This window comes from Eptesicus fuscus, chromosome 10, assembly GCF_027574615.1.
Source record: "Eptesicus fuscus isolate TK198812 chromosome 10, DD_ASM_mEF_20220401, whole genome shotgun sequence".
Taxonomy (NCBI): domain Eukaryota; kingdom Metazoa; phylum Chordata; class Mammalia; order Chiroptera; family Vespertilionidae; genus Eptesicus; species Eptesicus fuscus.
The window spans coordinates 35,800,088-35,824,891 of NC_072482.1; the positions used below are offsets into that span (position 1 = coordinate 35,800,088).

Genomic DNA, 24,804 nt, shown 5'->3' on the forward strand with positions numbered 1-24,804 from the left:
TCTGAGCTGCCTGTTCTTTCATCCCTCTGAAGGTAGAGGATTGATTTTATATTGTATATTGTTTTGTCTGCATAGCAGAAAGGATGAGCATCTGGAATATTCTCTCTCTCTTCCCCTTCCCCCCTCCCCCAATGCCTCTCTACTCAGTATCAATCAAACTGACCAAATGAGAGCCTGGAGTAATGAGTATTCCTCAAAACAATTTCACACAAAAAAATAAATAGTTTCCAGCTTAACTATTTAGGAAGAAGGAGAACCTTATATATTTTATACATATTGGTAGGAGGAAAGGAATTCAATGGTGCTCAATTTAGGACACTATGTGGAAATAAATTACTCAAGTTCCAAATATCTTTGATTCAGTTTTAATTTATATTAAATTTATTTTGTGTTCACTAGTTTTGTTTTTGTTTTAAGCAGGAAATGTTGAGGGAAATTTTAAGAAGTTATCTTTGTAATTACATTTGAGAATACAAAACACAAGTTTTACAACTTGCTTTGTATAAAATGGAATGGAGCATATATATATATATATATTGCCATAAAATATAAGTAAAATCTATGCTTATTCTGTATTTTATCATCACAAAATTGAGTTTCTATTTAACTCTGTGACTAAGATAAGGAAAGAGTTTTCCAGTAATCTTCAAAAATTTGTCTTACTAGTTTTTAGGACTTCTACTTGTAACCTTGATGTTATAAATATTTGTTTTTAGAAGCTGCATTTGTTGAAGTGTTGTAGGAAACTGTTCATGGTGAGTTGTAAACTCTGTTTTCCAAGGAAGGTTTATTTTATCCACCCACCTTGGACGACTGGTCCACTGAACTTTGACTTTGCCAATCTAGTTATCAATAACAAAACCACTACGGTATAGTTTTGTTTTTTTCTTAAATTAGGAATGCTTTTTTTCTAAAAGCATTCCTACTTATAAAAATTGTATCCTACAAAATAACATTAACAGACCGACTTTAAAACACAATGTAGAATCCCGATTTGCCATAACCATGGTCTGGACCATTTCATCAGGTGAGCCCGGTGGAATCCCCTGCCACTTTGATTTTATGACATTCTGCCTGGTGAGAGGTCAGACTCTGAATAAGAAGCATGTGTGGAAGGTGATTGGATGGTCAATCTCAAAAGAAAAAAGTCTGTGAAAATCTTAGAAACATGATAGTAAAGGAAAAGAGATAAATAGGGAATTGTGAAGTAAATATGGCACAATCCTATTTTGTGACAATGTAACATTTACATCAACATTGAAACTGAAAACGAAGGAAATCCATAAGTATCTCATGAAGACTCCCAGTACCACCCGTCAGATGGTGCTCCCCACTTTCAACACCGAACACTGTAGTTACAATGAAGTTCAAGTACACAGGGGTTAGGGTCATGCTATAAGATAACAGACCGAATGTCTTCACAAACTGACAAAAGAAAATGGAAGGAGGAGCACTGTTTCAGCTTATAAGAGCCTTGGATATAACAAACAGATATAGTATATGGTCTCTGGTAAGAGCCTGACTTGAAAAAAAAAAAAAAAACACAGATAATTTAGGGGGTTAGTTGAGGCAATTGAATATATGGCCAGTATATTAGGAAATAATGTGATAATGTTACTATGTTACATTGGATAATGTGCTGAAGTATTTTGGAGTGAAATTTCATAAAGTCTACAATTCAAAATGGCTTAGTGAACAGAAACACACAGATAAAGCATATGTACAAGATTATAACAATTTTCTGATACAGATGGTATCAGAAGCAACTGTTGATTACACTCTTTTTTTCTAATTTTCCCTGACTTGAATTTCAAAATTAAAGTTTTTAAAAAATATTATTCCTGTCCCCAAATTTTAAATATTCTTTAAATGAGAAGAAAGGCATGTTAAAGCTAGCTTAAGAAGGTGGGTCCTGTAACTTCAAACAAGAGTTAGCAAGTATAGCACATTGCCCTTCAGATGTTAAGGCCATCATCATTAAAATAAAATGAGGAATTTGGGGTCCCCCTCAGATTTCTGTGCTGGACAGCGCTGTGCCAATAGTGCCTCCCTTGTGTGTGTCAGGCTGAAAAGACAAGGGGTAGTTACCGTGGGCGCCAAACAAGTCCACCAAAAAATGTTAGACTCTATTAGTTTCAGTGTTTCTGACTCCTGAACTAAACCAAACAAGTGGTCAGAATAAGCCTCTACTATGAAATAACAATGACTAACATTATAACAGTAATAATAATGCCTAACACTTACAAGCACTCAGTGAGAGGCAATGACAAATTGGTAGGGACATTAAAAAATGATGCTTCAATAGTAATGACAGATAAGGCATGTTACACTTACGTGCTCATTATGAAGCCTTTCCATCAGTAGGTGTTATCGCCTACACGTGAGCAGGGTTATAGGACTTCAGAGGTGATAACTTTTGATTGACTACAGCTGGTATTTTAAATTGAAGTTTACTGAAATATTTAATTTGATGGTAATACGTGAATGTGAAATGTTCCTTCTCCCTACCCGATACTGCCCCCTAGTGGTGCCTTGGCCCCTTAACAGCATCTCTCAAATCCTCAAGCGGGCAGAGAAAAAGAAATGGGAACACTCCATCCACAAATTGCTACTGAATCTGGGTTGATTTGTGAACACTGATTTCAAGTTGAGCCATTTTAAGTGAAGTCTTTATTTCCTTGTTCTTCCCTCTCAGGAAAGCGATCCCCTACCAGAACAGTATCACATCCTATGGGCCTAAGCCTTTTATCACAAGTTGCACCGTGAAAAGGCAACGACCTCTGAAAGATGAGGGAAGCGGGAAAGCAGACCTTCCAGTTCCTGCCCCCAGGCTGCCACTGAGAGCAGCTTCCTTGTAGGGATGGAAAGGGAAGAAGAAAGTCACAATTCCCTGAATGTGAATCCAACGGAAACATGGTCCTAAAAACTGGGATCTTGATGCGCGCGTCAAGTGCCAAAAATCAGTGTCATGTCGAAAGCGGAACTGTTTTCAGCTTTGCAAGAGGTGACAACTTAGGCACAGCTTTGGGGACAAGCTCTTAACTCGTTCAGGGAAGCTCCTCACGAAAGGCCAAGTGACTATCCACGGACAAAGCTGAGACTCCCAGCACCACCCGTCAGATGGTGCTCCCCACTTTTCAACACCGAACACTGTAGTTACAATGAAGTTCAAGTACACAGGGGTTAGGGTCATGCTATAAGATAACAGACCGAATGTCTTCACAAACTGACAAAAGAAAATGGAAGGAGGAGCACTGTTTCAGCTTATAAGAGCCTTGGATATAACAAACAGATATAGTATATGGTCTCTGGTAAGAGCCTGACTTGAAAAAAAAAAAAACACAGATAATTTAGGGGGTTAGTTGAGGCAATTGAATATATGGCCAGTATATTGGGAAATAATGCGATGTTCACCTGGCGTGCCCGGCATACTGCTGTGCCACAGGCCCTTTTGAGACATGCAGTACCAGACTATTCGGTCAGGGGCACGGACCCTTTCCCTTTAGGTTGTCATATAAAAAATGACAACAGCCAACACAACCATAGCCGCCCAGTGTGAATAAGTCAAAATTATATCCATGTTTGTCAGATCGGCAAAAAAAAAATTATATTTTTGGTGTGCCGTAGGATTTTAGTAATTAGTTTGCGTGTGCAGTGAGGTAGAAAAGGTTGAAAATTGCTGCTCTAGAATCATGTGAAACGTTGAAAATGCAGCAGGCAGAGTTAAAGCTTTGAATACTTTTTGTTCCATCAACAGAACAAAAAGGTCAATTATTTTCTAAGTACGGGTTGGGACATGGTGTGCCTAAAAATTACTGCTTCTTTTGTGGCACATGAGGTTCTTACGGGAGACACGCTAACAGAAGCCCAAAGCTGCAACAGCCGTCTTCACCAAAATCTTAGCAAGGCTCTGACTTCCAAAATTGCTGTCTCAAGGTCTTGCTGAGGGAGCATAGCTGAGGATGTAACACTGAGAGCAGGGATTTTGTCTGTCTTATTTATGGATATACATACACCTCAGAGCTGAGAACTTTCCCAGGTTCATAGTAAGCATTTCAATGTTTGTTGAATGAATACATGAAAAAAAAAAGTGCTCCCCTTTTCCTCATATAAACCAGTTCTGCCCTGGGACACAGAGGAAGTAGGCTTGGGAGTACGCAAAGACAGAATCTTGGACAGAGCAGTGCCTGGTGGACTTGATTTCTCTTGGTGTTGGTGAAGCAGTTTGACAAGAAGGGATGAAGAAAGGAATATGGAAAATCATGTTCCTGGGCATATGGGATGCACCGATGTCTCACAAAAATGAATTAGGACACCTTGAAGGATAGCAGTGTTTGTGCGAGGGTAGGTAGGAGTCAGAATCATGGTTACTTGGACACTAATGTAAATTGACCTTGACTGTTCCCAGGTTGGTGTGAACTTCAGCATAATTAACACAACATAGCATCAGCCACTTCATGTCTCCTGAGCAGCTCTTCTCTGTCCTACCATTCTCATATTCTTACCTGTGGAGGTTGGGTTCACTTCTTGAAGAGAAATGCTGCAAATTATAACGTCTAGTCCTAGATCATTTCTATCATCAATTGTTCTTTTTCCTTATTATTGAAAGTAGAAATCTAAGAATAATGCATCCGACTGTTTACAAATTTACCCATCTTCTCTTAATTCTGCTCTCTTTGCAGCAGATTTCCATTTCTCACACAAAACATAACTTAGAAGACATTAGGTTATTGTTTTTTAAAATATATTTTTGTTAATTTCAGAGAGGAAGGGAGAGGGAAAGATAGAAACATCAAAGATGAGAAACACTGATTGGCTGCCTCCTGCACACACCCCCACTGGGGATTGAGTCTGCAACTAGGGCATGTGACCTGACTGGGAATCAAACTATGACCTCTTGGTTCATAGGTCGATGCTCAACCACTAAGCCACACCGGCCGGGTGACATTAGGTTGTTGTTAAGTAGAGCCTTGTTAGCACCTCCTGAAACCGTTACTCTTACTCAAGAGGACAATTCACTTCCCCAAATATTTTAAAATCTTGCTTAGTTAAGTATAACATCCTCCTCAGAAGCCATTTTATCTCCACTCTGTTCCATCTTAAATGCAACTGCCTAAATCTTCTGAATTTCTCCAATCATATCTCCTCCTGCCCTCAATAGCACCCCATTAAAAAAAAAAAATCAAGAAATGATGCAATTATTCTTCAGATGCCAAAACAACATAAATTTCAGATCCCTTATATTTCAGAATTTCTATTTCTCCTGACACTAAAACCTTGAACAGGATATTCTGCAATTTACTCGTTTCTCTCTCCTACCAGGATATTTTCTATATGTTGTTCTTGGAGAAAAAAAAAAGAACCATAACCTTTATGTATGTTTAACACTTACTACTCACCCTTGATTGAACACATTGAGTGCATGCAGTATGTTTTTAGATGTATAATACTATATGTTTATAATACTGTATATTTAACATATGAAAACTTTTCAGAGCATTAGCTCCTTAAATAGAAGCCATGTATTGGCAAGAAGTAAGCTCTGAAACAAGTTGGGCCAATAATGGTACCTTTCACTTAATGCATCCTAGGCCAGTCAAAGCCCTTTCATGAAAATTTTAAAGGTGGGCCAAAAAAAAACCAAAAAACTCACTTCCAAGTGTGTTCCCTCAAAATACATAGGTTAAAGCCCTGAACCTCAATGTGACTGTACTAGTATTTGAAGATAGGGTCTTTATGGAGGAATTATGGTTAAATGAGGTCATAAGAGTTGGGCCTTAATCCAATGAGATCCCTGTCCCTATAAGAGGAAGAGACACCAGAAGTCTTTCCCGGTGTCACAGAAGAAAGGCCATGTGAGGACTCAGCAAGAAGCCAAGAAGAGGGCTTCACCAGGAACCGAAGTGGCTGGCACCTTGACCTGGGACTTCTACCCTCCAGAACTATCTCAGCATGCTTAATAAATCATCCATAAAAAACACCCATTTCCAGCAATTAAAAAGCTTGATTTGGAAACCAATTATCACAAATTTATTATTTAAACTGGCTGCTGCCACTTTGAGAAACAGGCATAAGGTATCTTTAAGTGGGGAGGGGGGTGCTCCAGACCGTGGGCCATATAAGGCTGGCAAAAATCATTTGGTCTGGCCCTGCCAAGGCATTAGGAGTGAGTTAATTAAATGTTTGACCAAATATAGCAGGCTAGTTTTTAAGCTGATAATTTTGTATGGCCCACGAATGATGTTATAAGTACCCAAATGGCTCTTGGCAGATAAAAAGGTTCCCCACCCCTGCTAAAGGCTTAAAAAATAAACTGATATTCAAAATTGCTTCTTGAGAAATGTATATTTTTGTTTTATTTTGTTTACTTTTCTATCTTTCAGTCCTGTGAAGGGATTCTGTTAGTTGCTCTTTGTCTAGACTTGATAAATATCAACAGAGGCAAATAAAAATAAGCCTCCTAGCTCCTCATCCAGGACAGGAACTTCTGGTCTACTTCTTCTTACCATGTTCCAACTAAAGTGGAAAGAAATCTTTTTAAAAAATCATTATGATAGCATTAGGATAGAATCAAGGTGGGAAAATTATAAATCTATTAAGAAGTTGTGTGTTTTCTTACTGAAACAGTCTAAATCGTTAATCACATACCGATTTCCCAAAGCAGATGCAGTTTTAAGAAAAAGCACTATGGGTAAAGCATACAATATTAATGGTCATAAACGTTTCAGCTAAGTGCATTTATTGAGGTAAAATGGCCTGGAAACAGATGTAAGAAGTCAAACAAGGACATCAGCCTGTAATCATCAGGATAATGCCAAGAGAGCATTTTTGTTAGCAACTCTCCAGAGGGAAGATAATGGCCTCCTACAAGAGGTCAAGAAAGGTCACATAATCTCCGAATTCAAGGAAACAATACACACACACACACACACACACACACACACACACACACACACACACTATATCCTATACTTCAAAATCTAGTATTACGAGTTCCTCTTCCTTTAGCATACTTCACATATGCTTTGAATTCACCGTTTCAATAGACATTTCTCTAGTTTCCAAACAATCTGATTGTAAACACTTAATCATCCCCCCCCCTCCCCGCCCCCATGTATTATACTAGGATAAAACTTTTAGAAAGTGTCTTGGGTTTTGATTGGTTTTCCTCGTTAATGAGATGAGTCCTTCAAAATATATCCTTGACTTTAAAAAGTTGCTTTAAAAAAATATATAGGTCAGTAGCAGCTGTAAAACTATAATTTCAATAGAGATGGGCAATCATAGTGGATACATAGTCAGCTTCATGGGAATCAGAAGACAAGAGAGAGAATAAAAAACTGCCAGTCAAAAAGATGAAGATTTACCAAACTTAACCAGTGACACAACAGTACTCAAACAGAATAAAGTCTGTGGGGGACCAACCAGAAAAGTTGTCCTAAGTAGTTTTATGTCTTCTTTCCTTACCTAGGAGGTAACCTAGGTTTCACATTAAGACAGAATTGATTTAAAATATAGTTCAAAATAACTGCTGTTTGATTTACCGATAACTGTATTTCCTCAGCTTCCAGTTCTTGATAATAATAGTAACAACTGGCTGGTATAGAATGTTCACATGTTAGTTTACATTTAAATTTCTTGTTACCAGATGTGATGCATAATATTATGAAACCAGAAAAGATCAATCTAGACCCTGTGTCTAAGGGCCACGGCCATTTGTTGTGCTAGTCTCCGGAAGCGATAACAACTGCTGCTTTCTTCTTCCAGCTCCCTATGCTCCAACATTGGTCTTTCTGTAAATCAGCCATGCAGTGCAATTTCCCTTTCCCGGAAATGCTTTTCTCCAGACTTTTAGCACAGCTGGCTCCTTTTCTTCTAGTCTCAGTTCAAATGTCACTTCCTCTGAGGCCTTTTCCAGCTTCCACGCCTCTATTTTTTCTGAGATCATATACTGTTGATTTGTTTACAGCAGTTCCCACTGTAGACCATTATCGGGCTTGTAAATTTGTTTATCTCTACTGACTAGAATGTAAGCTCCACGAAGAAGCTTGTAGGTGAAGTTCACAGTTGTACTCTCACAGCCCAGAACCGTGCCTCACACAAAGTGGGCTTTCTGTAAGTGATTGTTGGATGGATGGATGAGGAGGGGCAAAGTCTAGGTGGTTGGTAAAGATCCTCCTCTGTTCATAATCTGACTTTTCATGGCCACCACGACTCACATCTGCTCTTAGCCTCCACCATGTCTCACCTGGACTGCTGCAAGCCTGCCTGCTTCTTTCCTGGGTCCCCTAAGGTCTCTTTCATCACAACTGCCAACCTAATCCTCTTTAAAACATGCCTCTCTTTGGTGAGAAACCCTGTAATGGGCTCCCTATGTCACTCAAAGTAAAAGCCAAAGTCCTTACAAACAGCCTACAAGCCCTACTTGGTGTGGTCCCTCCTTACCTCTGACATCTCCCTCGCTTAGTCAGCAATAACTGCTTTTGCCTTCCTGTTCCTTGAACATGCCAGGCACCATAGCGTATTTTCTCTAAGCTGTTCCCTCTTCCTATAATGTCTTTCCTCCTGTATCTGATCAACCAGCTCCCTCACCTAGTCTATTTAAGTCTGACCTTCCTATTGAGGCTTATCCTCACGCCTTATTTACTACTGCAACCGATCAGCCCACCCCCATGTCAGCTTTCCCCCTTGAACTTTCCCCCCATAGAACATGTTATCTTCTAACATACTGTACAGTTTATTTTTACATCATCTCAGGGCTCCTGGACTGCTAGAGGTCGCAGGCCAGGCTGAGGGACCTCCTCCACCAAATGCACAAATTTCATGCACCAGGCCTCTAGTGTATATATAAAAGTCCACGGTAGTGGATAACAAGATATTGTTCTCCAGGTAGATGCATATCAAGACCCAGGAAGATGGAGTCCCAAACTAGAAGCCTGTGAAATTGCCAGCTTTGGGAAACCTGAGCATAACTATATCAAACATCAAGAAGAGTTTTTCAAACCTGAAGCAAACTGGCTACAGTAACATCATAATTTTTGTTTTGGTCATTCCTGTATTCTCTCTCTACACTGAGTGGCCAGATTATTATGATCTCTGAATGCATAATAATCTGGCCACTCAGTGTATATTCTATATAATAAAAGGCTAATATGCAAATTGTTCCCTCAACCAGGAGTTCGACCAGCAGGCAGGCCGGCCAACGGCCCATATCCCCTCCCCCTGGCCAGGCTGGCTGGACCCCACCCATGCACGAATTCATGCACCGGGCCTCTAATATATTTATTTATATACACACACACACACACACACACACACTGAGTGGCCAGATTATTATGCATTCAGAGATCATAATAATCTGGCCACTCAGGGTATATTTGCAATTGTATTCTCCAAGAAAAATATTTTTTAAACATTCCTGCTATGAGGAACCAGTAATGGGCAGCAATTTTGTTTAGGACAGCAATTTTCAACCTTTTTCATTTCATGGCACACATAAACTAATTACTAAAATTCTGTGGCGCACCAAAAAATGTTATATATTTTGCCTATCAGACCAAAACCCAAAAGGTATTTTTTTATCCATTCATACCATATGTTGTGTTAGCTGCAGTCATTTTTCTTTTCTTTCTTTTGTACTATCTAAGGGTAAAGAGATCAGTGTCACTGACTAAATAGTCAGGTATTGCATGTTTTGAAAATTCCTGCAGCACACCAGTTGAAAATCGCTGGTTTAAGGTAAATTATACAGTTGTGATTTCATTAGATGGTATGATAGCTGGGAATCAGGAAATCCTGCTTTGCTTGGTTCATAGCTGAGAAACTTACCTGAACTAACTTAAGCAAAAAGGGGAAATTATTGGCCATCAAAATGCAATCAAGCCTAAAAACAGGTATTGGTGTGGGCATTAGAAACTATTAGAGCTAGGAACTGAAATGCTTCTAGATCCTGAGTCCTCATTGTTGACTTCATTAAAAAACAAACTGTCTGTTAGTTGCCAACAAATACCCACTCTCCCCTTCTCATTAAATAAATTTCCAATTATGTTTGGCAATATGCCCAGCTTAAACATTTCTTGGCCTCCTTGAACCCAGGCATGATCATGTGACAAAGGTCTGGCCAAAGAGATATAAGCTAAAGTCTTTGTGTGGGGCTTCTGAAGCTCCTTAAAGAGCTCTTTATTTAGCATGGGCTCTTTCACCAATCCTTCCTGAGGGAAACAAAACAGCTAGAGCTGCAGCAGCTATCTTACCAGAATGCAAGCCATACATTAAGGACAGCAGAGCCAAGACTGAAGTCACCTAGGACACAGATGAAATTGTGAACCTGCCCTATCAGCCCTGACCAGCTCATAATCCCTACTCTGTGCCAAGTTCATAGGGATGCAAGTGAAAAAACATAGTTCCTGTCTCAGAGCTAACAGATGTGCTAACATTTTTTTGCACACTGGGCATGTGTCAGAAAACATCCTTTATGCTTTACATACATTAGAATGACTATGTGCTCTAGGTATTACTTCATTTAGAGACTGAGGATACAGGCTTAGCAAGTTTAGCTACCCATGGTAATCCAAGGGTGGAAGCTGGTCTTCTGACTCCATCATCTGTGGGATTAACTGCAATGCTATACTGGTTCCCAGTCTTATCAAAAATGATAATTAAAATTTGAATTCAAATTCAAAGTAATGAAACTCTTAATGAAGATGAGTACAGGGCACATTGGGTTCAAAGAGGAGAATGTCACAGGTCCCCACAGAATCTAGGAAGCTTTCCCAGGGTGTGAAGAATGAGTATACATGCACCAAAGAGTAGCAGAGCCACTTGGTCAGTGATGAGAGCGCTGAGGTTGGATCTCAAACATAAAGTGCAAGAGACAAATGTTAAATAGGTAGGTAACAGTAAATTATGTAGAGAGCAACATAAAACTGAATAATGGAACTAGAGACGATACTGATCACTCTTTTAAGAAGCTTCACTACAGGGGATGCAAGTCTGTACATATTTGCACACACTGCTATTATCAGTATACTGAAGCTGAAATTTTGTGCTGCCACTTACTTGTAGCTTTGGGTAAACTACATGCCCTCTTTTCATCTATAAATATGGTTTAACTTCATCTAGAAGAGCTACAGAATGCAAACTTTGTGCATAGTACTTTTAAAAATTTTTTAGAGAATGGGGAGAAAGAGAGGGAGAAACATTGATTTTTTTGTTGTTGCTCCACTTATTTATGCATTCATTGGCTAATTCTTGTACTTGCCCTGACAGGATCATCACCACCACCTTGGTGTTTTGGGATGACACTCTAGCCAACTGAGTTACCTACCCGGCCAGGGCCTGCATAGTATTAATTTTAACAAAATTTCACTTACCTCCCTCCCATAGTGTTTGTATTAGTATCTACAGTATAAACAAATAGAATTCCTTCTATTTAGTAACAGAGACTATTCTCAAAGTATAATGTGTGGTAAGATAAAAAGAAGACTGGAATGATGGTGTTTTTATTTCCTGAAGACTACATTTTCAATACAGTATTTCTTAAGGACTTTGTTCTATAGACTTTTGGTCAGTCCTTGAAATCTATCAATAATAGTAACTACTGCCCCGACCGGTTTGGCTCAGTGGACAGAGCGCCGGCCTGCGGACTGAAGGGTCCCGGGTTTGATTCCGGTCAAGGGCATGTGCCTTGGTTGCAGGCATATCCCCAGTAGGGGGTGTGCAGGAGGCAGCTAATTGGTGTTTCTCTCTCATCGATGTTTCTAATTCTCTATCCCTCTCCCTTCCTCTCTGTAAAAAAATCAATAAAATTAAAAAAAATAGTAACTACTAAATGCAAAGTGTAGCAGACATTTGCATAAGATTCTATTCAGCAATCCCTCTCCTGCAATCTTGCCCCTTGCCCACCTCCCCATCTCCACCCCTGCTTACAAAGCAGAATTTTAGGATAAAAGACAAATATTTAATCTTAGCAAGAAGAATTTTTTAAGTATCATGCATTTAAACTACTTTTACTTTATCCAAGGTTGCCTTGTTAACAGACCAAACAATTTTGGCATTAAAAAAAATGTTTTGACATGAAGGTTGTAGAGGATATCAAGTTGTTTTTCCTTTTTTTATTTTTAATATTTTTATTGATTTCAGAGAGAAAGGGCGAGGGAGATAGAAACATCAATGAAGACAGAGAATCATTAATTGGCTACCTCCTGCATACCCCACACTAGGGATCCAGCCCGCAACTTGGGCATGTGCACTGACTGGGAATTGAACCGTGTCCTCCTGGTTCATAGGTTGACACTCAACCTCTAAGCCACACCAGCAGGGTCATTTTCCTTTTTCAATATATAACAGTATCTCCCATATGTCATAAAAGCATTTCAATCATGTTTATGAAATTCTTTGTAAAATGCCATCCTATATAATAAAAGCCTAATATGCTACGTGTCCAGTCGTCTGGTTGGCCTTTTAACCAATCAAAGTGTAATATGCTAATGATATACTAAGGCCACTCAACTGCTCGCTATGACGTGCACTGAGCACCATTTTTAAAGTATCTAATGTGGCAGACACTCTGGTAGGTTAGCTTGCTGCTGGGGTCCGGCCAATCGGAACTGAGCGGGAGGGGCTGGACACGCCCTGGAGTCCTCCCATGGTCCCTCCCCAGCTGGCCAACCTCCCACATACCTCCCTGGACACAATCGTGCAACGGTGGGGTCTCTTGGCCTGGCCTGCACCCTCTCCCAATCCGGGAACCCTCGGGGGATGTCGGAGAGCCAGTTTTGGCCTGATCCCGCAGGCCAGGCTGAGGGACCCCACTAGTGCATGAATTCGTGCACCAGGCCTCTAGTTTAAAATATTATCAATGATTGCTTTATAGCTCTGAATCACTGAATTGAACCAGATTCCAGACCATCTTAAGAACTTTCTCAGCATTTAGAAATGTCTAATGCTATTTACTCCAATCCCTTCAAAAGCAGTATTCTCTGCTGATGACAGAAATAAGATTCATGCATTTAGTGGCTGGTTTTATAATATGGCTACCAAGAACCTTTTCCAACCTTGAAGATTCAATACTGAAAAACCTTTCCTTAAGTACCTTTTGAGATGCATTTGTAGCCCAAGCCTCAACGTTTTAATAGGAAAAGGCTAAGTTTGGCTATTTCAAATTTGACTCAATTGTTCTAAATACATTACTTTTATCCACTTCATCCAGACACTGCAATTTATTATACAACCCTCACTCAGATTTCCCCTAGATCTGATGCATCTAGACTCTAATCTTTAGATAGTGTTATAAACGTATACCTTGTAGAGATGGCAAAGTCTAACTCCTTAATCTCCTCTGAGAAGATAACTTTTAGAAATGAACTAAGTATTTAAGGAAAGTTACACTTTATGTTATGGTTAAAGAAACACAATAGAAACCCATTCTGAGTATGAAAAGAAATAAACACTAAATTATTTCACAGTTACTCTACTAAAGCCTAAATCTAAACTGTAGATTACAACCAATATTTAACTATACACTCACATAGCTAATAAAGGGGGGAAAAAAATAAAAATAAAAACTTGAACCCCATGCGCCAAAAATAGCCTGCTTCCACTAAACTCGGGTTCTAGCATATCCCAGGATATAGTAGATTGGGGGCAGGACTTCAAGCTCAATTAAAGCTGAAGGTCATTCCATTGTGTAATTCTGAGCTGCTAAAAATAAAATTTCACTAAAAAATCCACAAAGGTACTTTATACAACCTTAATGACAAAAGAGTAATTTTTTGCTCCTTACCTAAAATTTATAATACTGACCAAAAGCTGAAAATTATTGGTATATGTACATTAAAGTGTGATAAAATAAGACAAAGCATGGTAAAGACTGCTTTATTGGTGGCAGTTAGTACAAGTCAATAAATATTGATCCCAAAGAAGAACTCAGTTATTGTCAGCTTACTGGTCCATAGAGAGCTGAATGAAACTGAACCAGCTGATTGCTGGGAGGATAACTGACGTCAACCCTGCTTCTTGGGAAATGAAGCCAAAGCCAGCTGATATATGGCATAAATTGTTCCTAAAAAAATAAAAGAAACACAAGAAGAACTTAGAAGAAATTCTAAGATTTAAATGTATAAACCTAATATTCCAGCTAAGATAAAGATAAAGGCAAGGTTGGCAGTAAGACTACTTTAATGGGTACTGGCAAATTTTTTTAAAAATAGGGTGACCCAAGAAAATATATATGCATACTTTCAATAATTATACAGGCAGTGTTTATTAAAATACATTTCATTTTCAAAATTGAGCTATCAGCTATTAAAGTATGTATACATTTTTAAGTTACCCTGTATATAATATTTATTCTGATTTCAATATTACTTAACTTCTACACAAAGTGTTAGATACAGCGCAATACTGTATTTGTCATCTTAAAAACAAAAAATTTTAAGTAAAATTAAGAACATATATAAAGATAATTTCCATACTTATCTAAGATTGCCTGAGAAAGCTAAGAATGATTAAAAAACCAACAAGAGGTAAAAATACACAAGCTTTCCCTAAAGTGTATTATCAATGTAAAACTAAGGAACATGATATATAATTTTAAAATAACCAAATTTAATGTAAGAATAGCTAATAACTAGAAATTCATAACTCTGCTCCTACTATACCAATTTGTGTATTACACTGCCAGTACTGAATAATGGACCTGCCCAATCCACAGAAAAAAATGTCAAAGCACTTCGCCTATAGTAGTAAGTATTGGTCTGTACTGGTTTTGTCATAACTAAGTGTGTACAAAATTGAGATGTAAAATGTTTTTATTATGTATCACAAAATGTTTAAAAGCCCATTACAGGAGATGGGGTAGAGTAGATGCCTTCGATTCCTCCAAAGGCCTGCAGGGCCACCAATGGCACATGGAAAGCCAATCATCAAACTTTACTGATATATTTGTTAAAGACATTAAAATGTTCTTATACAATATGTACCAATCACCCTCTTGAATCCTTATAGCAAAGCAATAAGATCTCAGATTCTGGAGAAAGACTGCCTGTGCTAAAATACTGGCATAGAGCATGCTATGTACAGACGATGTATTATAAAATTGTATACTTGAAATATATATTATTATTAATGAATGTCATCCCAGTGAATTTAATAAGAAATAATATTTTAAAAATACTGGCATAGTAAAAGCAATGAAATTGTTAGTTATCTCACTATTACTTTTCTATAAACCAAGCATTCCAAATGTCTTACCACCAACTGTAAGAACCATGGTAGCTCTATACAGGAGGGCATCAGCTACCCCACCTTTTAGATGCACTGGAATTCCATTGTCCTCCTAAATTAAGAAAATAATATTAATAAAAAGACTAATCCATTCATATAAAATTAAATGGCTGCATAAACTCCTGGAATTTAAATACTTTAAATTTCAAAATTAAAAAGAACTACAATTTTCCTGATTTTTTTCTCTACTACTACTACTCCTACCACTACTTTTAAAATAAGAACTTCTAAAGTCAACACTCTTTCTTTTAAAGTTAATTTGAGATCCAATAATTATGTCCTTTTCATGGAATATATAAAATATAAGTGTCAATGATATGAAAATGTACTCATTGAGTTTATCAACTTAATTACTATTTGTAGAATAGTAAATTAGAAATCAACTCCAGTAAAAACACCCAAAAACATGGAGGCTAAATAGCACATTATTAAACAACTAGAGGCCTGGTGCACGAATTCGTGCACAGGTGGGGTCCCTTGGCCTGGCTGGCGATCGAGGCCAATGGGGGCAGGGCTGGCTGGAGGGAGGAGGCATGGGAGGTTGCGGGGGGGGGGGCGGTGCGATTGGGGGCCCTGATCAGGCCAGTTGGCAGCTACATGGTTGGGTCGAACCCCGCCTGGTCGAATTCCTGCCGGAGGGGACAATTTGCATATTAGCCTTTTATTATTAAACAATGAATGGGTTACCAACAAAATCAAGAATGAAATCAAAAACTTCCTGGAAACAAATGAAAATAAACACACAACAACCCAAAATCTCTGGGACATAGCAAAAGCAGTCCTGAGAGGGAAGGTCATAGCACTACAGGCCTACCTCAAAAAAAAAAAAAAAGAAAGAAAAAAAAGAAAGAAAAATGTAACAATAAACTATTTAACCCTACAACTTAAAGAACCAGAAAGAGAACAACAAGAAAAGTCCAGAGTAAGTAGAAGGAAAGAAATAATAGACATTAAGAGCAGAAATAAATGACAGACTAAAAAAACAATACAGAAAAATCAATAAACCACAAGCTTGTTCTTTGAAAGGATAAACAAGATTGATGAACCATTAGCCAGATTCATCAAGAAACAAAGAGAAGACCCAAATAAATAAAATCAGAAATGAAAGCAGAGAAGTAACCAATGACACCACAGAAATACAAAGGATTGTAAGAAAATACTATGAAAAACTATATGCCAACAAGCAGGACAATGTGGATGAAATGGACAAATTACTAGAAAAATACAATTTCCCAAAACTGAATGAGGGAGAATCAGAAAATCTGAATAGGCCAATAACAACTGATGAAATAGAAGCAGTAATCAAAAAACTCCCAGCAAACAAAAGCCTGGGTCTGGACGGCTTCACAGGGGAGTTTTACCAAACATTCAAAGAACTAACACCTATATTCCTCAAACTATTACAAAAAATCCAAGAGAAAGGAACACTTTCAAGCTCTTTTTATGAAGCCAGAATTATCCTAATCCCAAAACCAGGTAAAGACACTACAAAGAAAGAGAATCACAGGCCAATTATATCCCTGATGAACATAAATATTAAAATCCTCAACAAAATATTAGCAAATCAGCCGAAACCGGTTTGGCTCAGTGGATAGAGTGTCGGCCTGCGGACTCAAGGGTCCCAGGTTCGATTCCGGTCAAGGGCATGTACCTTGGTTGCGGGCACATCCCCAGTGGGGGGTGTGCAAGAGGCAGCTGATCGATGTTTCTCTCTCATCGATGTTTCTAACTCTCTATCCCTCTCTCTTCCTCTCTGTAAAAAATCAATAAAATATATTTTAAAAAAAAAGCTCTAGTTTAAAAAAAAAAAAAAATATTAGCAAATCAGATCTAGTAATATATTAAAAAGATCATACATCATGACCAAGTGGAATTTATTCCAGGGATGCAAGGCTGGTACAATATTCACAAATCAATAAATGTGATACATCACATAAACAAACTGAAAGACAAAAATCACATGATCATATCAATAGATGCAGAAAAAGCATTCAACAAAATCCCCACCTGTTTTTGATAAAAACTCTCTGCAAAGTGAGAATAGAGGGAACACATCTCAACATGATAAAGGCCAAATATGACAGCTACAGCAAACATCATACTCAATGGGAAAAAACTAAAAGCATTTCCCCTAAGAACAGGAACAATACAGGGATGTCTGCTTTCACCACTCTTATTCAACACTAGAGGCCCGGTGCACAAATTCATGCACAGGTGGGGTCCAGCAGGCTCGCCCTGATCAGGACCGATTGGGCTGGGCCGGCCAGGGGGAGGGGATGCAGGGGGTTGGCCGGCCAGCCCCGCCCCCAATTGGGGTGGGGGGCCGATCAGGGGCGGGGCCATCATGGGGGAGGGGCCACGGGCCATTGGCCGGCCAGCCAGCCCATCCCCTGGTTGAACTCCCAGTAGAGGGGACAATTTGCATATTACCCTTTTATTATATAGGAGGATAGTACTGGAAGTCCTAGCCACAGTGATCAGACAAGAAATAAAAGGCATCCAAACTGGAAAGGAGGAAGTAAAATTCTTATTATTCGCAGGTGACATGATATTATACACAGAAAACCCTAAAGACTCCACCAAAATACTACTAGATTTAATAAATGAATTTGGCAACAAAGCAGGATACAAAATCAACACCCAAAAATTGATGGCTTTTTTGTACACCAATAATGAATTCTCAGAAAGAGAAAATAAGCAAATAATCCCATTTACCATTGCAATAAAAAAATTAAGATACTTAGGAAAAAGGTTAACCAAGGAGGCAAAGACCTGTACTCAGAAAACTACAGGATGTTGAAAAAAGAGACAGAAGATATAAAAAGTGGAAGAATATACCGTGTTCAGGGACTAGTAGAATCAACATCATTTAAAGGTCCATACTACCCTAAAGATTCAATGCAATCTTTATTAAAATTAAAATACCAATAGCATATTTCACAGATCTAGAACAAATACTCCAAAAATGTATATGGAATCAAAAAAGATCCTGAATAGCTGCAGCAATCTTGAGAAAGAAAAACAAAGTTGGAGGAATCATAATACCAGATTTCAAATTATACCACAAAGCCACCGTAATCAAAACAGCCTGGTACTGTCATAAGAACAGGCATATATTTCAATGGAACACAACAGAGACCCCAGAAATCGACCCAAGCCATTATGCTCAATTAAAATTTGACAAAGGAGGCAAGAGCATACAATGGAGTCAAGACAGTCTCTTCAATAAATAGTGTTGAGAAAATTGGACAGATACATGCAAAAAAATGAAACTAGACAATAACTTACACCATGCATAAGAATAAACTTATAATGGATAAAAGACTTAAATGTAAGTCAGGAAACCATAAAAATCCTAGAAGAAACCATAGGCAGCAAAATCTCAGATATCTCTCACAGCAATATGTTTACAGATACATCTCCTAGGGCAAAGGAAACAAAGGAGAAAATAAACAAATGGGATTACATCAAAATAAAAAGCTTCTGCACAGCAAAAGGAACCATTAACAAAACAAAATGGGAGCCCACTGTATGGGAGAACATATTTGGCAAGGATACATCTGATAAAGGATTAATATCCAAAATATATAAGGAACTCATACAACTTAACAAAAGGAAGATAAACAATCCAATTAAAAAATGGGCAAAGGACCTAAATAGACATTTCTCCAAAGTAGACATACAAATGACCAAGTGACAAAAGAATGCTCAAAGTCACTGATCATTACAGAGATGAAAATTAAAATGACAATGAGGTATCACCTGTCAGAATGGCTACCATCAACAAATCAACAAGTGACAAGTGCTGGCAAGGATGTGGAGAAAAGGGAACCCTCGTGCACTGCTGGTGGGAATACAGACAGGTGCAACCATGATGGAAAATAGTATGGAGTTTCCTCAAAAAAACAAATATGGGACTGCCATTTGACCCAGTGATCCCACTTCTAGGAATATAGCCTAAGAAACCCGAAACACCAATCAGAAAGAATGTATGCACCCCTATGTTCATAGCGGCGCAATTTACAATAGCTAAGATCTTGAAACACCCAAGTGCCCATCAGTAGGTGAGTGGATAAAAAGCTTTGGTACATTTACACCATGGAATACTATGCAGCAGTAAAAATGAGGAATCTCTAGCCCTTAGAGACAGCATGGAGGGACCCGGAGTGTATCATGCTAAGTGAAATAGGTCAGTCAGAAAAAGATAAGTATCACATGATCTCACTCATATGTGGAATCTAAGCAACAAAATAAACTGATGAAGATAGTGGATCCAGAGACATGGAAGCATGGAACGGAGTGTGGAACCTCAGAGGGAAGGCGGGGGACAGTTGGTGGGTGGGGGTAATCAACCAAGGACCTTGTTTGCATATATTCATGGCCCATGGACAGACAAAGGGGTGGTGAGGGCCTGAGCAGGGGTGGGGGCAGGCTGGAGGGGGTCAATGAGGGAAAAAAGGGGACATGTGTAATACTTGCAACAATAAAGAATTATTTAAAAAAATAAATAATTTTTAAAAGGGAAAGGGGTTTTGGTTTATAACCCTAAATCTATAGCCTTAATGCCTAGTTCAGCACCTGTCATAGAATAGATATTTAATACATTTGTTAAATGTAGCTATTCTATTTTTATGTAGTATAGATGGTCCAACTTTTTATCACTTAAAATTTTATTTGCAAAAAACCAGAGATCATATTAAACAAAACAAAAAATAAAGTCGATTACTTACAAAAGTAAACTACTCTATCCCAATAAGTTTCTCCTCATGAGAAACCCCTATTAACAGTATGGTGCATATCCTTAAAAATTTTTTTAATGCTTATATTGTCATATCTTCTAATTTATATACCTACGTGCTTAAAAATACAAAATGAGGTTATGCTATATAATGATCTGCCACATACTATTTTTTGCTTATGATATCTTAAAAAGCATTTTCTTAGTCCATTTAAATGGACCTCATTCCTTTTAATAGTTACTAGCATTCCACTGTACAAAAATATAATTTAATTAGCCAGTCCTCTATTAATGGGTATTTAAATTACTGGGGTGTATTGATATTAAAATTCCATAATGAATAGCCTTTTTCCTATTTGTAAATATTTATGCTACTATGTTTGTAGGAATGATTCCTAAAAGTGGGAGTCTTAGATGACAGATTATGTAATTTGTTTTTAATAATACTTTCAAATATTCTCTAAAACATTTGTATTAATTATACTACTATCTAGCATGTATCAAAGTATTGTGTTTGAATACATGCTAGGTAGTAGTATTGAATGTAACTATCTCCCACACCTAGCTAACATAACCTATTTTAAATCTTTCTAAACATGTGATCATTGTAAGGGGGGTGGGGGGGGGGGGCGTGTTATGAACTTGTAATTTTAATTTGCACTGACACATTTGTTATATTTTTAAAATTTGTTCTCAATTTGTCAGCTGCTTTTTGTAATATAAATGCATTTAAAACTTTCATGTCACCAAACCTTGCAAATTTTCTCCTTTAAAGCTTCCTTAGAAAGCCTTCTTCCCACCCCTACGATTATAAAAAATAATCTCCTATGGTGATTATAGTAGTTAATAATACTGTATTGTATACTTGAAATTTGCTAAGATAGTATTTCTTTAGTGCTCTTACACAACCACACAAAAAATAACTACATGAGGTGATGGATGTGTTAATTTACTTGATTGTGGTAATCATCAGATACATTAAACATCAGATTGTACACCTTAAAAAAATTCAGGTACAACCTAGACATACAGAATTTTTGTCAATCATATCTCAACCAAACTGGTGGAAAAAAGAAATATCTCCTATATTTTCTTCTAATTTTTTTGAGAGGCATTTATATCTGCAATTTATCTTTTAATATACAGTATAGAAGGGATGTAACTTTCCTTCCTTTAAAATAGCCAATTTTTCCAATACTCATTATATCACTTTTTCCACTGATATAACATGTATTAAATTCATACATACATATATATCTTTATCTATATTCTGGGCCCTTCCTAACGTCTATTTGCCTATTCCTGTGCAACTACACGATGTAACTCCTCCAAAGAAAGTGTCTCTGTCCCCCTAATTTATTCTGCTTTCTCAAGGGCCTCCTAGATATAGCAAATGCTGTTAGCTATCAATAGACAGTTTCTTATTATTCTTTTGCTAAATACAACAGATTCACTAATAATTAGACATCTCCAGATTTACTTCCTATCTTTACCTTTTGGTAATCATACTATTATAAATAAAAATCGCTTATAAAATATTTCAGTACCTGAAATAGCTTTTGTTTCTCTCGAACTTTATTTTCAAACTGCCTGCGTGACGCAGTACTTATGGTCCTCTGGGAAATCTGACGAAGAGCCTGAAATTAAAAATTCATACATATTAAACAGATTTAGGGCTTACAGAAACCTTCAAAACCATCCATGCACAATCTTCACAATTATAGAAGAGGGAAAGTGAGGGTTAAAATCTATCCAATTTGTCAGTAACAAAGTTATAAACCAACATCCAGGTTTTCCAATGTGTTGGCCATCCTCTGCTCTTTATACTACACTAGAGGCCCGGTGCATGAAATTCATGCATGGGGGAGGAGGGGTCCCCTCAGCCCAGCCTGCACTCTCTCCAATCTGGGACCCCTCGGGGGATGTCCAACTGCTGGTTTAGGCTCGATTATCGGCAGTTGGACATCCCTCTCATAATCCGGGACCAATGGCTCCTAACTGCTCACCTGTCTGCCCACCTGATTGCCCCTAACTTCCCCCCCCCCAGCCAGCCTGGTCACCCCTAACTGCCCCCCCGCCAGTGTAGTCGCCCCCAACTCTCTCCCCCTTACCCGCCTGGTCACCCCTTACAGCTCCCCCCCGACGGCCTGCCTCTTACTGCCCCTCCCTGCTGGCATGGTCGCCCCCCAACTGTCCCCCTACACCGGCCTGCTTGCCCCTCACTGCCCCCCTCTGCCGGCCTGGTCGCCCCTCACTGCCCCCTCTTGCCAGCCTGGTTGCCCCTCACTAAACCCCCTGCCAGCCTGGTCGCCCCCGCAGCCTGCTGCTCAGTCGTTTGGTTGCCTCTCACTCACCCCCCTGCCAGCCTGGTCTCCCCAGGCAGCCTGCTGCTCAGTCGTTTAGTCGCTCCTCACTAAACCCCCGTCAGCCTGGTCACCCCACACAGCCTATTCAGTTGTCCATTCGGTTGTTTCGGATGCGACGATCGCTTAGCCTTTTATATATATTGATTCTGCAGTCTCCAAAGACCACATTCAAGAAGCAATTCATGGCTGGCCGGTTTGGCTCAGTGGATGGAGCGTGGGCCTGTGGACTCAGGGGTCCCGGGTTCCATTCCTGTCAAGGGCATGTACCTTGGTTGCGAGCACATCCCAGGTGGGGGTGTGCAGGAGGCAGCTGATCGATGTTTCTAACTCTCTATCCCTCTCCCTTCCTCTCTGTAAAAAATCAATAATATATGTATATATTTTTAAAAAGAAGAAATTCATGCGAATTTTGAGCACAAACAAACATGACCTTGACCTGAGTTGAACCAGTATTATGTAATCCTTTAAGAAAACATACTGATATATAATATTACAGAAATAAAAAATGATTACAAAATACACTGATAAAGCTCAAATGTTTTCATTTAATACTCTACCATATTAAAAAATCTATTACGTGATCTCAAAATAAACTAGCATGGTTCCTAAGATACTTCTCATTACATTTTTCCTAAAAAATCTTTAATAAGATATAAATCTTTTAAAAAGGAGACTTGCATTATATATCCAAGTGAATTAAATAATGAAAGAAACTCCACTTTCTAAAACATATTACAAAACTAAGTAAAACCTTTTTTATTGTTACAAAAGAAAGTGATCGCTGTTTCATTTTCCTTTTCGCAAATTTGGAGAAATATTTCCCATGCTCAAAGTCGGTGGAGGGCTGAAGGACACTGCAGAACCGTCTGAAGGAAGCAACACTGCGCTACCACCACGACTGCTCAAGTCCCATCCAAAACTGGACGCTCTGCTTTTCTAGCTGAAATCTGATGCTCACGAAGCTACTGAAACCCAAACCCTTTCAGTAACAGAGGAACATCTTTCCGTCTGAGGCTTCCGGTATCAGAACCTTCCCCCCTGGACCTCGGATTTACTCACATCAGAGCTACTAAACTCATCCATGTCCCCGAGAGTTAGGGGCGACGAGGGGGATAAAAAACAGAAACAAAAACAAGGCGTATCTAACTAACAATCCTGTGCTCACTTTCCCAGCTTCTCCACTCCCTGTATGTACCCAGCAGAGACTGAGGCGAAGGGAAAGCAACGTCCGGAGAAAAGGACGCGGAGCAAGGTGACCCAAGCCGCCGCCCGCCTCTCCCTCTCAGAACAGGCTTGTGAGTCGGTCGTGGTCCCTTAGCTTCCTCTCCCAACGCTCCCACCCCACATCGCGACTGCAGGACGACGAGCTCCTCACCAGCAGATTCCGCAGCATGTTGGCTCAGTTAGTGCCCACCAACCGCGACTACTAAACGCCGGGAATGCGTAACGTCACACCGGAACCGGAACTACCTTCTGGGCATGCGCAAAAGTCAGGGGGTCCTAAACATTTCCGGTTGGACGGGGGAGGGCTGGCGCTCCTAACCATAGAGAGCGGAAGAACAGCGAGAGCGGCGACACGGTGACCGCTCTAGCTAGCTGGCCGTTCGGGCCCCCTCGTCTCGTTCCAGGACTATCGGATGCCTTTCCCCCGGCTGGCTGGGGAAAGCAAGCGACTTTTGAGACCAGAGACGCGGGGAGTGGGGTGTTACTCTCTCTTGTAACTCGCTTAGGTAAGATTGTGAGACCACGCTATCCTAGAAAGTTAGTGTGTGTAGTTTGAACGTGAAGGCGTAAAACTTTGAGCAACCTTTGAGCCCGTTTAGAGGCTGAATGAGCACTGGGTTGGCCGAACTAGATGTGAAGATGGGTGAATTTGGGAACAAAAAGGGTAACTCCTCTTACACGGATAGTTTTCTCCATCGAAGAAACTGCTGTGAGGGCGTTATTGTTCCTTGTGCTGAGAACATGCTGTGAAGACCTGCGTCGGGATACCAATTTTTATCTTCTTGTACCTCTGGATGCTGCAGAACCCCCATGCAAAAAAGCTCTTCCACAGGGTCCCAAAATTGTGGAAGCTGTTCTCTCATTTCTGTGCCTAGGGAAACGCTGAAAAGAGGGGGAGTTTTTTAATCGGGGACAAGGACTGGGATGCCAAATCTGAACTCAAGTCCTGCTGTCTTAGGTCCAGCAGGGCACTTTCCATAACTGGAGTTGTTAGCCAAAGAAATCATTGAACAGGTACGTTGTCAGTGTGTCCTGCATCCATCTTGCTTATATGCTACATTGCAAGCGTCTTTATTCTTTGTGCCCACTCCAAGTATGTGTACTAGTAAATGTAAAACTACCCTATACTACAATAAAGATCTTTTCACTTTTTTACAAACTCAGTTCTAATTAACCCATTGTCAGCACAAA

The 24,804-nt window shown here is 39.2% G+C and overlaps 1 protein-coding gene across 3 annotated transcripts; it reads right to left on the minus strand.

Annotated features, from left to right (window-relative positions):
* Positions 1-13,859: 13,859 nt before the first annotated feature.
* On the minus strand, positions 13,860-24,395 carry LOC103286326 (cytochrome c oxidase subunit 7A2, mitochondrial). Of its 3 annotated transcripts, none has more exons than XM_028157034.2 (4): positions 24,292-24,395; positions 21,571-21,660; positions 15,253-15,337; positions 13,860-14,062 (listed from the first exon to the last, which is right to left on the minus strand). In XM_028157034.2, the coding sequence occupies exons 1-4, from the start codon at positions 24,307-24,309 to the stop codon at positions 14,004-14,006; spliced, it is 252 nt and encodes an 83-aa protein (XP_028012835.1). In that variant the 5' UTR covers positions 24,310-24,395; the 3' UTR covers positions 13,860-14,003. The 3 variants fall into 3 exon arrangements, with proteins under 3 accessions (XP_028012835.1, XP_008140036.1, XP_054577620.1); XM_008141814.3 differs by lacking the exon at positions 24,292-24,395 and adding an exon at positions 23,765-23,860; XM_054721645.1 differs by lacking the exon at positions 24,292-24,395 and adding an exon at positions 23,449-23,487.
* Between the last annotated feature and the right edge of the window lie 409 nt (positions 24,396-24,804).

Bases quoted from the DNA above. Each gene is read 5' to 3' on its own strand.
- LOC103286326 (XM_054721645.1), bottom strand. From the start codon at position 23,472: ATGGATGAGTTTAGTAGCTCTGAT. The intron at 21,661-23,448 runs GTGAGTAAATCC...TTTTAATTTCAG, and splicing joins ATGAGTTTAGTAGCTCTGAT to GCTCTTCGTCAGATTTCCCA. The intron at 14,063-15,252 runs GTAAGACATTTG...TTATTTTTTTAG, and splicing joins CATGGTTCTTACAGTTGGTG to GAACAATTTATGCCATATAT.